Source organism: Notolepis coatsorum (assembly GCF_963971535.1).
Source record: "Notolepis coatsorum genome assembly, chromosome: 3".
NCBI classification, from domain to species: Eukaryota; Metazoa; Chordata; class Actinopteri; order Aulopiformes; family Paralepididae; genus Notolepis; species Notolepis coatsorum.
The window spans coordinates 13,371,344-13,386,358 of record NC_140167.1 but is presented as its reverse complement, the minus strand read 5'-3'; the positions used below and the strand labels follow the sequence as shown (position 1 = coordinate 13,386,358).

Here is a 15,015-nt window from a genome sequence, read left to right as displayed (position 1 = left end):
TTTGCACTCGTTTTGCCTCTCTTTGGTGACATCTCGATTCTTTTGGTCAATATAGTTAGTTGATAATCTCAGTTGATATATGCGTCAAGTTTTAAACGCATTGATGGTTTATAAATATGTTTTTAAAACGAAAAAAAAAAATAACAGCTGTGTCACATGCGACTTACTCCATTCTAACGTTAAACCGGAAGTCCAGCATGTAACACTTCCACTTCACTTGTTTATACTTCCAGTGTGCCCTGGCCCCCGCCAGCATATTGGGATCCCTCAGCTGCCCCCGAGGATTCCCCCTCCTCAATATTCCGGATTCCCTACGATCCCACCACCAGGTAATATCACAGGGATCACTGATGTTCAATATGTGGAGCCATACTTCTCAAGCATGTAACTTTTATACACTTCCACTTCACTTGTTTATACTTCCAGTGTGCCCTGGCCCCCGCCAGCATATTGGGATCCCTCAGCTGCCCCCGAGGATTCCCCCTCCTCAATATGCCGGATTCCCTACGATCCCACCACCAGGTACATTTACATTTACATTTAGTCATTTAGCTGACGCTTTTATCCAAAGCGACTTACAAGTTCTGTACGACAAGCCATCAGGAAGGGCACAACTCTATCAGCTGAGCAACAATGTTCATCAAAGTGTTGAGTGCTACAGTGTAGGTTAGTTTATTAGGACAAGTGCATGACAGTACGGTTAGTTAGGGTTAGATTTTTTTTTTTTTTTTTTTTTTTTTTTTATTATATTATTATTCAGATAATGGTTGAAGAAGTGCGTCTTTAGTCGACGGCGAAAGATTGGACGTGATTCGGCTGTCCTAACTGGGGTGGGTAGTTCATTCCACCATTGTGGGGCAAGGACTGAGAATAGGCGACTTCTCTTTGATGACCCTCCCGGAGCTTGGATAGGAGTAGGTCTGAGGCGGCCAGAAGATGCAGAGCGTAGGGGTCTTGAGGGTGTGTAGTTAGAGACCATTGACCGGAGGTAGGCGGGAGCGGTTCCCTTTGCCGCACGGTATGCTAGGTCGAGGGCCTTGAAACGGATTCGTGCAGCAATGGGGAGCCAGTGCAGGTCCCTAAGAAGTGGGGTGACATGGGCCGACTTCGGTAGGTTTGAGATCAGGCGGGCCGCTGCGTTCTGAATGAGTTGAAGAGGCTTAGTGGCAGTGGCCGGGAGGCCAGCGAGCAGTGCATTGCAGTAGTCGAGGCGGGAGATGACTGTTGATTGGACGAGGAGTTGGGTGGCTTCTTTTGTCAGGAAGGGGCGGATCCTTCTGACGTTGCTCAGGAGGAATCGGCAGGTTCTGGTCGTCGCTGCGATGTGAGCAGAGAAGTTCAACTGGTCGTCGAGGACAACACCAAGGTTCTTGGCGGTCGGGGACGCAGTCACAGCTGCATTCTCGACTGTGATTGAAAGGTCGGTTAGGGGGGAGGATTTGGCCGGCAGGTGGAGCAATTCTGTTTTGCTTAGGTTCAGTTTGAGGTGGTTGGACGTCATCCAGGCTGAGATGTCGGACAGACAGGCTGAGATCCGCTCAGAGACGTGGATATCTGAGGGAGGGAAGGAGAGGAAGAGTTGAGTATCGTCGGCATAACAATGGTAGGAGAAGCCATGAGACGTGATAATGTTACCCAGTGATTTAGTGTAGAGGGAGAAGAGAAGGGGTCCTAAAACCGAGCCCTGGGGGACACCCGTCCGCAGGGGGCGGGTGGCCGACAGGGTCCCTCTCCATGACACTTGGTAGGAGCGGTCATTGAGGTATGATGACAGCCATGTCAGCGCAGAGCCAGCCACTCCCATTCCTGCGAGGGCCGCAAGGAGGATCTGGTGGTTGACTGTGTCGAAGGCTGCAGATAGATCTAGGAGAATCAGGACAGAGGAGAGGCCTTTCGCTTTTGCTAAGTGAAGTGCCTCTGTGACCGCAATGAGGGCTGTCTCTGTGGAGTGACCAGTCCTGAAGCCTGACTGATTAGGGTCTAGGAGGTCATTCTGTAAGAGATAAGCAGTAAGTAAGGTAATATCACAGGGATCACTGATGTTCAATATGTGGAGCCATACTTCTCAAGCATGTAACTTTTATACACTTCCACTTCACTTGTTTATACTTCCAGTGTGCCCTGGCCCCCGCCAGCATATTGGGATCCCTCAGCTGCCCCCGAGGATTCCCCCTCCTCAATATGCCGGATTCCCTACGATCCCACCACCAGGTAATATCACAGGGATCACTGATGTTCAATATGTGGAGCCATACTTCTCAAGCATGTAACTTTTATACACTTCCACTTCACTTGTTTATACTTCCAGTGTGCCCTGGCTAGAGGCCAGACTCAGGGGGAGAGAGAAGAGAGTAGACTAACTTGATTGCTGTACACTTAAAAAAAAATGTAAAGTCTAGCCAGCTCTGACATGGGCTGTGTGGTGGGTGCAGGACTTTTATTTTGAATGAATGCTCGTTATAGTAGGCATGCTATTCCAAACCTGCTTTGGCAAAGGGATATGTAAACACTGAGCGATGAATGCGCATAACTGTGATATAATGAAATCGCCTCTCATAGTAGTGTGGTCCTGCAAGAGTTCATACCCCATAGAGATGATGAGCAGACTGCGTTGACATTCATCCACTTAGATTATATTTGAACAGGGATGCTTCCAACACCTGGAATGCCCTCCAACTGACTCTGAAGCTGAAGGTTCTTCCTTCTTTTGCTGCATTTAAAAGTATGATCACTGTGTCTCGACTTATAATTTCCTTAGATGACAGTTTATGAAATTGCTGATAAACTGTGTCTTTGTTTTGTAAGCGCGTTGTCACTGTAAATCAGAGGGTGACCTTGGTGTCTTATGAGTTGAAATATTATGGGTTTGAAATAGCCCCTTTCGTGACTGTGATGCACGCCAACGGGGTTGGAAGAGTGAAACCACAGTCCCTTATTCCTCCATAGGGAAATCCCATAATTAACTCTGAAGAACTGGTCCTCTGCGAAATGCTCATTGTACAAGTATTGAATTTATTATTATAAATTTTTTTAAACTATTGAAATTTCTCAGCGATACTTGTACAACGAGCGTTTCGCGGAGAACCAGTTCTTCAGAGTTAATCATGGGATTTCCCTATGGAGGAATAAGGGACTGTGGTTTCACTAGTCCAACCCTGTTTGGTGTGCATCATCAGTCACGAAAGGGGCTAGGTTTGAAATTAAATTAAAGGTCTGTGAAATGAACACACCTTCTCAGACACTGGTAAAGCATCTTATTACAAAGATGACCTTTTCTTTTCTGTAAGTCGGTGGAATAAATCTCTGTTAAGATGCTTTTTTTTTTTATTATTATTATTATTATTATTATTATTATTATTATTATTATTATTATTATTATTATTATTATTATTATTATTATTATTATATTTTTTTTAAACAAACATGACAACACAAGATTAGATATACAAGCATTAACACTATGGTTGCCAAAAACGCTGTACCACGTCATTCCCCGCCATGCTCATTCTGCCAAAGACGCCGTTCCACGTATTTGATATCAATATTTCAAAAATCTGTGATCGAAATCATATTTCTCCCCCGGAGACTTGAGATCTACTGTTGATCCCCTCTCAACTCTCCAACGGTTCAAGAGCGCCATCTGGTGGCCGATCGGTGGATCGCCCAGAGCGGAAACAGGAAATGGAAGCTGGTGCTCATTTCAATTCGGTCCGATCACTCTCTATAGGTCCCGGGACTCAAGCTAGACACAACGGATAGCAATCCGTTACCAATAACTCTATAAACAACATGATTTGGACGTATATACTATTATACAACCTGGAAATGGATCGCGTATTTCTACATCCCATAATAGGAATATTTCTGCTCATCGCCCAACGCTATGAGGAAGCTACGTTAAGATTCAGCGTTATTTTTTAACGTGTTCGATACTAACTGCTCTAATGATCATATCACCCACACTAGATGAATCATCTAACGTTGGCCACGGAATTATAAACGACCCCCCCCCCCCCCCCCCCCCCCCCCTCCGGTCAACATCAGATGATCAGTAGTAACTTCTAGAAGCACGTCCATTTGAATTTTTTTATCTCGCGCAGATTCCTATCAAACTGTATTTGATCATCAATATAATGCATTTGGGGCTATAAATCACGTTCTGGAGAAAGCTGCAGAAAACGATAAAAACATACTTATACTTTAGACCGTATTTTAGTATGAATATGTGAATGAAAAAGTATAACGTTGCTACACCCTGAACAATAGATACTTGATGTTGAATGAGCCATAGTAATGTCAATTTAGCAATACAATTTAAAAAGTTATAGCCCTGCAAAGAAGGGGAACTTCTCCATAGACAAATAGAGCTGGCGGAGGATGGTATATTAAGAAAATAAGCCTGGCGACCAAAGGGTTAATAAACAGTGCACATCCAATGAAATCACCATTTAGATAAATGTCTTATTAAGTTATTAATGTCTTATTACTCTGTTAAGATGCTTACGGTAAAACCCGTCCGCCTCTGAACAGGTAGACATCATAATGTCGCAGAAATTAAAAGTTCAACATTCAGTTTTTGTTTATGTAAATCCCATGTTATACCTACCTAGTACCTACTGCTTTCACTGTCTACAACTGCCTTACTCATAATAATCAAAACGACCTACCTCATATATTATAGTCTACCCATATAACTGTATGATAGCATGTACAATAGTGCTGTATATATTGTGTATAAATACATTATATAAAACCATATCTGTCTGAATATACCTGCATATAATGTATAATCCTTCTATATACCTACTTTTACACCTGCATATAACCCATATAACTCTGTATGAGAGCAATATCATGTACATGAATGCTGTATACCGTATATATATGTATATATTATCTTTATTCTTACCGTATATATATCTATCCTTTTACATATCTTTACATACTATATCGATTCTGTACACATTCCTACCCACTCTTACTATTTACGCCGCTGGCCAGTATGATTTACTAAAATAGTGTCTTTATACCTGTATCACTGTACATATTAATACTACAACTCTGTACATACATCCGATTAGCACTATTACTCAGTAGTACTAATTTATTTATTTTATATCCAGTTTAAACACCTGTACACAGGGAACAAAATAAGTACCCGCCAACCGCCAATGGCGGGCAGATTTAAGGTTTGGCGAGTAACAATGAGAGGTCTGCCCGCCACCTGGCGTGTAACAAAATAGTTCATATCGATACTCTTATTTTGAAAATCCTGTCGCAGGTCTCATTTCCGCCCCAAGCGCAGCTCCAGTCATAATATCTATGGCTCCGGCAGCTAGCAACGTTCGGTTCATATCGAGACTCGACGAGTCATATCCGCCCAGTCCGTGCTAATGTCTGTGTGGCGCAGGGCGGTCGAGCAGAGGGGCAGGGCTACACAGCAGTGTGCCTATTTTGCGACCCGAAATAAGTCTGTGGTGTTTTTTTTTTCTCACAATGGGTCAAATGCATCTAACATGCTTTGCATCGTCGCCATTCCTTTATGCCAACATCGCCCGAAATTAACGTTACGTTAGCATAAGCTAACAAGCTAATCCTGATCAGAGGCAGAGCCATAGAGAACGGCAGACAGTGTGGACTGGGGAAAGGGAAATGGGGGGCACTCTCCCTTTCTCTGTGTGTGTGCGTGCGCTTGGAAAGACGATGAAGTCACTAGTCAGGACTCAGGACAGGAGTATATTATAGTAAACTGAGGATTACTGAGGATGGACAGATAATGTTGATATTCAAATATAAAAAAGTTTCGATAGGAGTGGAAGTTTGAAGACAGACTAGACTACAATATGATGCGGGGTGGTGAGGTGAAACAGTGTGTGTGTGTGTCCCGACCCCACTTCTATGTTTCAATAAATTATTTGCATTTAAAACTATTAACGCTGACTCATTCCTTCAGTCCACTCAATTATGCTTATATTCCTTATGTTGTTTATGATATTAATTGAAAATAGCATATGAGAGTATTATATAGTAATAATAACACATGGCGATATACTAAAAAGCTATTTATAATTTTTGGCTGGTAAAAAATCTGCCCGGCTGGTAGTTTTTCAAATCTACCAGCCAAATGGCTGGTAAGTCAAAAAGTTAATTTTGTTCCCTGCCTGTACATTGTATATTACTATTGCACTTTACTGTTATATTTGCACTCTGGTTGGATGCCAAACCTCTTTTCGTTGTACTTTACTTGTGCTGTATAATGACAATACATTTGAATTGAATCTAATGTAAATCCCATGTCTTGCTGCTCCTTTCAGGTACCCCAATGATCCCAGTTCACATGGGACTCATGACTCCCTCACCTACAGTAAGTTGGAGAGATGTGTTACTACTACAGACTATGTTCAGACAAAATAAAATATTATGATATCAGCTCCTCTGTTACTTCATAATTATACCTCTAAATAATACCAGCAAAACTGCCCTGAGAAACTTGGCAAAACTTTGTTTATTGCCATTCATGATAAGACGATTAGACATGTTACTATGTTGTAATAATGGTAAATGCCAATGGTGCATTTATGTAGCGCTTTTATCTAAAGCGCTTTACAATTTTGTTCCTCACATTCACCCATTCACTCACACATTCACACACCGACGGCAGAGACAACCATGCAAGGTGCCAACCTGCTCATCGGGGAGCAATTAGGGGTTAAGGGGGCTTTCTCACTAGCCATTCGGGGTCTAATCACAGCGCGATCACACCAAAATACGCTGGGGGACGCTGATTCGCTCCAAACCTGGACCGCTGGAATAGGTGGTTTCGGGTGCGTGCCAGTGGGAGCGGGGGGCGTGGAGTGCAAGCTTACTGTAATGCTTTCATGCTTGCTTGAATTTTGGGCAGATAAAAACATACAGCAACAACTGGGCAATACCCACAAAAACTATATTTATGGGCAATTTGGCGAGTTTACTTCAGACCTCAACCAAACAAGCATGTTGAGCCTCACGGCTCAGTGGATGAAAACTTCGAGATGAAGCCACGTCACAAGCACAAGACTTCCCTGGCTCGCATTAGGCCTGGCAATTCTTTTGCCATTGCTATGTATGTCTACTATACATTGGTTTCTTGTTCGAATGCATTTATTTCTATAGACCAGTGGTGCCCAACCAGTCGGCCGTGATCGACCGGTAGATCAATGACATGCAATATAATTGACGCAAGCAATGGGCTACTGTTAGCTGCTAACTAGTAATAGTTAGCTTAGCGTTAACCCAGGAAACGCTCAAAGCGGACTCTACGACACCAGTTTCATTCGTGAGAAAAGGGGGTGGGTTATATTGACAAGGCTTGACAACAGAGGTTCAAATATAACTTCATATTTATTGGTTATTTGTTTCTTTATATCAGCATCCAGTTTCCATCACCGTGTGTTAAACTCTTCCTGTGTTGACGTTAGAGCGTGACATCCAGGGAACAAAATTAACTTTTTGACTTACCAGCCATTTGGCTGGTAGATTTTAAAAACTACCAGCCAGGCAGATTTTTTACCAGCCAAAAATTATAAATAGCTTTTTAGTATATCGCCATGTGTTATTATTACTATATAATACTCTCATATATGCTATTTTAAATTAATATCATAAACAACATAAGGAATATTAGCATAATTTTGAGTGGACTGAAGGAATGAGTCAGCGTTAATAGTTTTAAATGCAAATAATTTATTGAAACATAGATGTGGGGTCGGAAGGCGGTCAGGTGGCGTAGCAGAGATTGCGTTCGTCACCAACCCCGGAGACGCTAGGATTCGCCTGTTCGAATCCAGCTCACAGCTCCGGGGTTGTCATCAGCTTGGCTGGCCGTTCACACTAATACAATTGGCAGTATTAGAGGGTGGGATAAGCTGGCGGGGTCGGTCCGTGTCGTTGTAAACAGTGACTCCTACAGTTCGGTCGGGGCGCCTGCTAAGCGCGGATAGGATCTAAGTGGGATAGTGTGATCCTTCCACACGCTACGCCCTCTCAGTGAGAATCCGCGCTTCCAGGTGAAAAGAAGCGGTTGATTGGAAGCACGTGATAGCCTCCACTCTCCCAGACCGACTGTGGGGGGTAAGTGCGCAGCGACCAGGAAGGGGATTGGGAATTGGCATAACGACTAACATTGGGATGGGAGAAAATCGGAGGAAAAAGGAGGGGGAAAAAGATCAATAAAAAGAAGTGGGGTCGGGACACACACACACTGTTTCAACTCACCACCCCTGCATCATATTGTAGTCTAGTCTGTCTTCAAACTTCCACTCCTCTCGAATATCAACATTATCTGTCCATCCTCGGTAATCCTCAGTTTACTATAATATACTCCTGTCTAGGGCTGCACGATTTTGGGAAATAATCTAATTGCGATTATTCTGACAGATATTGCGATTGCGATTTGCGATGCGATTATAACATATTTAAAAAAATTATTACAAGAAGAATGTTGCTGCTTTCTGTAGTCGGGTCCCAACTGCAAAATTACTGTATTACCCTGTATTATACACTTTTACTATCATGTAGACTATTCTGCTTTGTGTTTACATGTGATGTATTGTATACATGCACATTTATTATGTTCTTGTGTGATGTATCGCACATTTTATTGCTGTGTGATGTATTGCAAATGTTATTGCTGTCATCTTGGCCAGGTCTACCTTGCAAAGGAGATCTTGTATCTCAATGGGACTTCCTGGTTAAATATAATTTTTTTTTTTTTTTTTTTTTTTGCAGGCTTGGCGATTTGATAATTGCATCATTCCAAATCGCGATTTCGATTAAAAAACGATTAATCGTGCAGCCCTACTCCTGTCCTGACTAGTGACTTCATCGTCTTTCCAAACGCACGCACACACACGGAGAAAGGGAGAGTGCCCCCCCCCCCCCCATTTCCCTTTCCCCAGTCCACACTGTCTGCTGTTCTCTATGGCTCTGCCGCTGATCAGGATTATCTTGTTAGCTTACGCTAACGTAACGTTAATTTCGGGCGATGTGGCCATAAAGGAATGGCGACAATGCAAAGCATGTTAGATGCATTTGACCCGTTGTGAGGAAAAAAAACACCACAGACTTATTTCGGGTCGCAAAATAGGCGCACTGCTATGTAGCCCTGCTCCTCTGCTTGACCGCCCTGCGCCACACAGACATTAGCACGGACTGGGCGGATATGACTTGTCGAGTTGCCACAGGGATTTTCAAAATAAGAGTATCGATATGAACTGAATGTTGTTAGCTGCCGGAGCCATAGATATTATGACTGGAGCTGCGCTTGGGGCGGCAATGAGACCCGTCACAGGATTTTCAAAATAAGAGTATCGATATGAACTATTTTCTTACACGCCAGGTGGCGGGCAGACCTCTCATTGTTACTCGCCAAACCTTAAATCTGCCTGCCATTGGCGGTTGGCAGGTACTTATTTTGTTCCCTGGTGACATCATCGCCTACGCAGCTTACACGCTCAAAAACGCAAACCGTAAACAAAACCCGGAGCGCACCAAGGCTGCAGTGTGTACGCAAACTAGAGGGGAGAGAGGGAGGGGGGAAGTTCACACCCAAGGACGGAGCGGAGCTGATTTGACCCTGAATGGCTAGTGAGAAAGCACCCTCATTGTCTTGCTCAAGGACACTTCTGCCTGGGAGGAGTGGGAATATATATATAAGAATATTTTTTTCTGTCATACATTCTTAACACATTGAGTGCCACGCCCCTTCCGGGAAGTGACCCCTTCCTTGCCGTCCATTAATCCCATGTAAACGTAGTTGTAGTTTGTAGAGCTAAACCTATATTTTATAGTATAGCTATGGGTCTAATAACGGCGTCGAGTCTCAGTGACTTGCTTCTGGTCAACTTGCAAAAAACATATTCTTTTTTCATCCGTACATTTCTGTTTTATACCGTTTTGAATATGAATAGTTTGGGTGCTTCTGAGTAATTCCAGCAGGGTGTCCGCGGATCCTTAAAAAGTCTTAAAAAGTCTTAAATTTGTTTATCAATAATTTTTGTTTGATCCACTTTTTCTCCCATTTTCTATATTTTCTCCCATCCCAATTTCGTATCATCCAGTTTCTTGCCTCCCACAAGCCGGCTGCAATGTGGACTAAGGGGGCTTTCTCATTCAGCCTTTTGTATCGAATCACCGTCCCGGAGCACGGGGGGGAGTGTTCTCACTCACCCCTTTTGGGGTGCGAAACGGCGCTGATTCGTTTCACGCCCCGCTGAACGGGATCAGCTGGCAGAGGTGGTCTCGGTTTCGGCCCCGAGAGAACGGGGGGTGTGGCTTTGCGAGCTTGTACCTTTTCACGGGCGTGGCGCCTGGTGCTGCTGACATAACGTCATACATTTTGTTTGCCATTGCTATGTCTATACATTGTTCGAATGCATTTATTTCTATTAGACCAGTGGTGCCCAACCAGTCGGCCGTGGTCGACCAGTAGATCAATGACATGCAATATAATTGCCACAAGCGATGGGATAATGTTAGCTTCTGAACAGGCTAGCTAACTAGCGTTAGCCATTGCTGTATACTATACTTTCTTGTTCGAATGCATTTATTTCTATTAGACCAGTGGTGACCAACCAGTCGGCCGTGGTCGACCAGTAGATCGCTCAAAACGCTCAAAAGCGGACTCTACAACACCATCCATTCGTGATAAAATGGGGTGGGTTATATTGACAAGGCTTGACAACAGAGGTTCAAATATAACTTCATATTTATTGGCAATTTGTTCATTTTATATCAACATCCAGAGTCCGCAGTCGTGTTAAGACATTCCCGTTTACATTTTCGGTCGACCAGTAGATCAATGACATTCAATATAATCGATGCGAGCAATGTTACTAGTATGTTGCATGTAGTAACGTTAGCATTAGCCGTTAGCTTAGCGTTATTGTTAACCCTGCAAAACGATCAAAAGCGGACTCTACAACAGAGTTCCATTCGTGAGAAAAGGGGGGTGGGTTATATTGACAAGGCTTGACAACAGAGGTTCAAATATAACTTCATATTTATTAGTTATTTGTTTCTTTATATCAACATCCATTCTCCAGTCTCCGTGTTAACACTTCCTGTGTTTACATTTTGAGCGTGACATCATCGACTACGGCAAGCTTACAAGCTCAAAACGCAAACCAAAACCCAGAGCGCACCCAGACTGAAGTGTGTACACAAACTAGAGGGGGGAGAGGGGGGGGGGGGAGTTCGCATCAGATCTCGGAACGGGCAGAACGGAACGAAATAGAAACTAATAGGGTGAGTGAGAAAGCCCCCTAAGTCATACATAGCACAAGTCCCCTCCGGTACTTGAGGTAACAGCAGTCGCATCTTTTCACCTGCGCAGCGCGATCTCTCAGTGGCGAGGAGTAACGCGTGGGAGGATCACGCTGCCCCCGACACTTCCTGATTCTACTGCGCAGGCGCACCAACCGACCTGTAGGAGTCGCTGTCCACAACGCCCGATCCCCACCCATCAGTTTCCCACCCCCTAATACGGCCAATGTGTATTAGTACGGACGACCAGCTAAACTGAAAGCAAATGTGGAGCGCTGGGCTCGAACTGACGAGCCCAGCGTCTCCAGCATTTCGTGGCGAGTGCCTTGCCCACTACGCCACGTAGCCGCCCTTGTTTATCAATAATTAAGGCCTTAGTTTGTCTTAAAATGTCTTAAATCCATCTTTCAGGTCTTAAAAATGCCATAGAAAGTAGGGATGCCCCGATCTCACTCGCTTGTCTCAGACGCACAGGAACTGCAAACTGCCGCTGCTCCCTAGCCCCGCCTGCACCCGTGTAGAGTTTGTAAACACAGAGGAGGAGGCTCCTCTGCTGAGTCTATAGTGCATTCGACCTGAGCTAACGTTAGCTACCTAGCTATCGTTACTGTTTAAACAAAATTACCCAGTCAACTATTCACTTTTAGTAGGCATTGTCTAACGGTATTTAGCCGGCTAGCTACTGATAGCTCCGGATATCAACAAATGCCCCAGGAAGTCTAGTAGTCCATGTTGATATCTCCGTTAGCTTGCGTTAGCTTGCGTTAGCTGACGTTAGTTCACAGTTCAAAACGAAATGTCCGATTGAACTAAATAGTTGTCTTAACGTCATCTAGCCGGCTAGCAGTAGCCACAGATAGCTCCTGATATCAATGTCTTATAACATTGTTTCAATGCGTATTCGAGCTGAGGGCTTGCTGAATGTGACAGTAGTAACGTTATACCAATAGGGTCCAGCTGCAGCGCCGGAGAATCCTTTTTGGAGCTGGAGGCTACTAGAGTACACAGACAGTGGCGCTGTTTGCAGATAGCGAGCATTTTGACTTGTTGCGTGGTGGCGATGTCTCGCAGATAGTACAAGTCTAATTATATAATATATATATTTTATAAAAATAAATTTTTTTATATAAAATAATTTTTAATTTCTTTTTAATCAAAAACGATCGGTATCGGAGACTGTACATTTGGAGGGGGGGGGGGGGGGGTTGACATTTACGATGCCCAGTTTCTAATTGCAGACAGGTATCAGTCCTATGGTAATAGTTATGTGTTCTGACAGGTATCAGTTCTATGGTGATAGTCATGTGTTCTTACAGGTACAAGTCCTATGGTAGTATGTGTTCTGACGGAAATGTGGCTGTTGCACTTGCTGCTTGGCCCCTGGTATATTTTGTATAGCTATATTTTCTATTTATGTTTGGCACCCCTTTGTTGAAATTCATCCAATCCAGTTACTCCTTTAAGTTAAAGATTTTTAAGTTTCCAAGTTATGTTTTAATAAACATCTTTGGACCAATGTGTCCCTAAACTTAAACTAATTGGTGTCGTTGCATGATTTTTGCCATTTTGTTATTGTGAAATTGGTATTAAATTTAATTCTGAGTGGCATTAAAAAGTCTTAAATCTGACTGGGCTAAACCTGCAGATACCCTGTCCAGGGAAAAGATGTGAAAACTGCGTTTTTGTGTAATTCAATAAACACGCTGTCATTTTTCGCCTGATTATCGGATCTTCCTGAAATCAACCCTAGATCATAATTATTATCCTTCCTCGTGCACGCATGCAATGTTGTTTAGACCGTTGTTTAGCTTCTTCCCCCAGGCCATCAGAGTCTTGAACACTGAACTCTGCACACATGAGCACACACACAACACATGCACTGTACATGCTAGCAGTCACATGAACACACACACACATATGCTGCTCACACTATGGTCACTTTACACAATGAAAGGTCACTTTAAAAACAAGAACAGGAGTGGTTCTTGTATAGTAAATAGATGGATAGCAAGCTAGCATAAGGACACATAGTATAACTGTAGATTGTATAGTATAGCATTGTATAGTAGTATACATAAGACCCAGTGCCCCATCCGTAGCTAACAGTGTATTGCACTATCACAGGACCTAGCATGTCTTACCATGCTTTTAAAAAAAACTCATGTACAGTACATATACCTATGTCTTTACTCTTATGACTTGTATTATTGCACAAATGTCACATTCTCATCCCTTGGATTCTTATTGTATTACTGTACTATGCACAATCGTTGCGGGCAAGACCCCCCCCCCCTGCATTTCACTGTATACTTGTATGTCATGACAAATAAAACTCTTGACTTGACTTACCTGGTCTCTGATGTAATGCAAAAAAAATAATCCAAATATCTGATCGCCATTCCAGTTATCCACAGCGATCCTGTCCCCGACGTTGTTGGGCATTGCACTTCAACGGGCGGGTGGGGTCAGTAGTCAAAACCATCCCTACAAGCGTGTGGTTTGCCGAGTGTTTAGGACCCGCCCCCACGCCACAGCTCGGTAGAGAAATTAAACGAACCCGTTTCTAACGGGGTGCAATAATGGCCGAAGGCGTTAGAGGGCGGTATAAGACCGTCTGCCAGCTCAGACACATTCAGTACAGCATGCACAAGGTGCCCCGCTGAATTATGAATGGCAATAGAGAATAAAATAAATACCGTGAGAAAAACGTAGATCTACGTTTCCGGCACTCAACGATCGGGCGACAGAAACGTAGTTCTACGTTAACGGCACCGGATGTGTTAATTTACTTAACTTAACTTCATTTAAGTTTTGTTCAAAATACTGTCATAGCTAATGGTCAACCCAGCATTGTGTATGGAATCATGTACACTAAGAGTGTCGTCACACCCCTAGTCACCGCTGTATATCAGATTGTCGTTCATTAGTTTTGAAACTAAATGTTTGCATACCAAGGCTGTCTTATTATATTTGTCTCCTTCCCTTCTCAATGGTTGTCGGTTTGGTTAATGTGGTTTTGCGCTCTTCTCTGTCGCAGGTGCTGCTTCCCTCCCCGGTCTCGGCACAGAAGTCTGTGTTGTTATGGACAAAAAAGTATGTGAATATTGACAGCGGAGCCGGAGGCCCGACCACCACGGTGTTTGTGGGAAACATCTCCCCAAAGGTCCCCTCCTTGTTGGTCAGACGGCTTGTCATGGTGAGAAGGGCGCACACACAGCTAACCTGGCCGTCCAGATGGTCCGTTAGACAGAACCATCTAGGAAGTCGTCCTTTTTAAAACTGTTTGGAATAGGACTGGCTCTTAACAGGCAGACAGAAAAGTGGCATTTTTTTTTTTTACTTGAACTTGAGGACTGCATACTTTTTTTGCAAAGCTTAGCTTTATACTTTATAATATACTTATAGCACATGCATGAGCCTGTTCTCCTTTGAAAGATAACATTCTGAAGTTACTAATGCAAAAAAGGATAATCACTTTTAGTGCTAATGAAATAGAGTAGCAGAGGTTTGAACTTGAGTTGAACTTGTCTACTCGCATTCTTCTTTAGTGGTTGCCAGATTCCATTATTTCAGCATTGAGGTATGGTGGAAAACACTGCGGTTCCAGAGCTTGAAGTCTTATGTAGTACAGGTCAGAATTCTATAAAAATCCGTTCAGAAATTAGTGTTTGAGAGAGGTTTTAGTAAACGGACACCAAAAGAAAAAGTTCCAAA

At 43.3% G+C, this 15,015-nt stretch overlaps 1 protein-coding gene across 1 annotated transcript in view; it reads left to right on the top strand.

The window, feature by feature from the left end:
* Positions 1 to 434: 434 nt before the first annotated feature.
* LOC311225692 (uncharacterized protein) overlaps positions 435 to 15,015 on the top strand; it is a gene marked incomplete at its 3' end in the record, with an annotated part of 50,986 nt that continues 36,405 nt past the window's right edge. The window contains exons 1-4 of the mRNA XM_084311091.1: positions 435 to 522; positions 2,116 to 2,211; positions 6,315 to 6,364; positions 14,339 to 14,497. Of these exons, the coding sequence (XP_084167217.1) occupies positions 6,323 to 6,364; positions 14,339 to 14,497 (201 nt within the window). The 5' untranslated portion in view covers positions 435 to 522; positions 2,116 to 2,211; positions 6,315 to 6,322. The remainder of the gene's footprint in view (positions 523 to 2,115; positions 2,212 to 6,314; positions 6,365 to 14,338; positions 14,498 to 15,015) is intronic.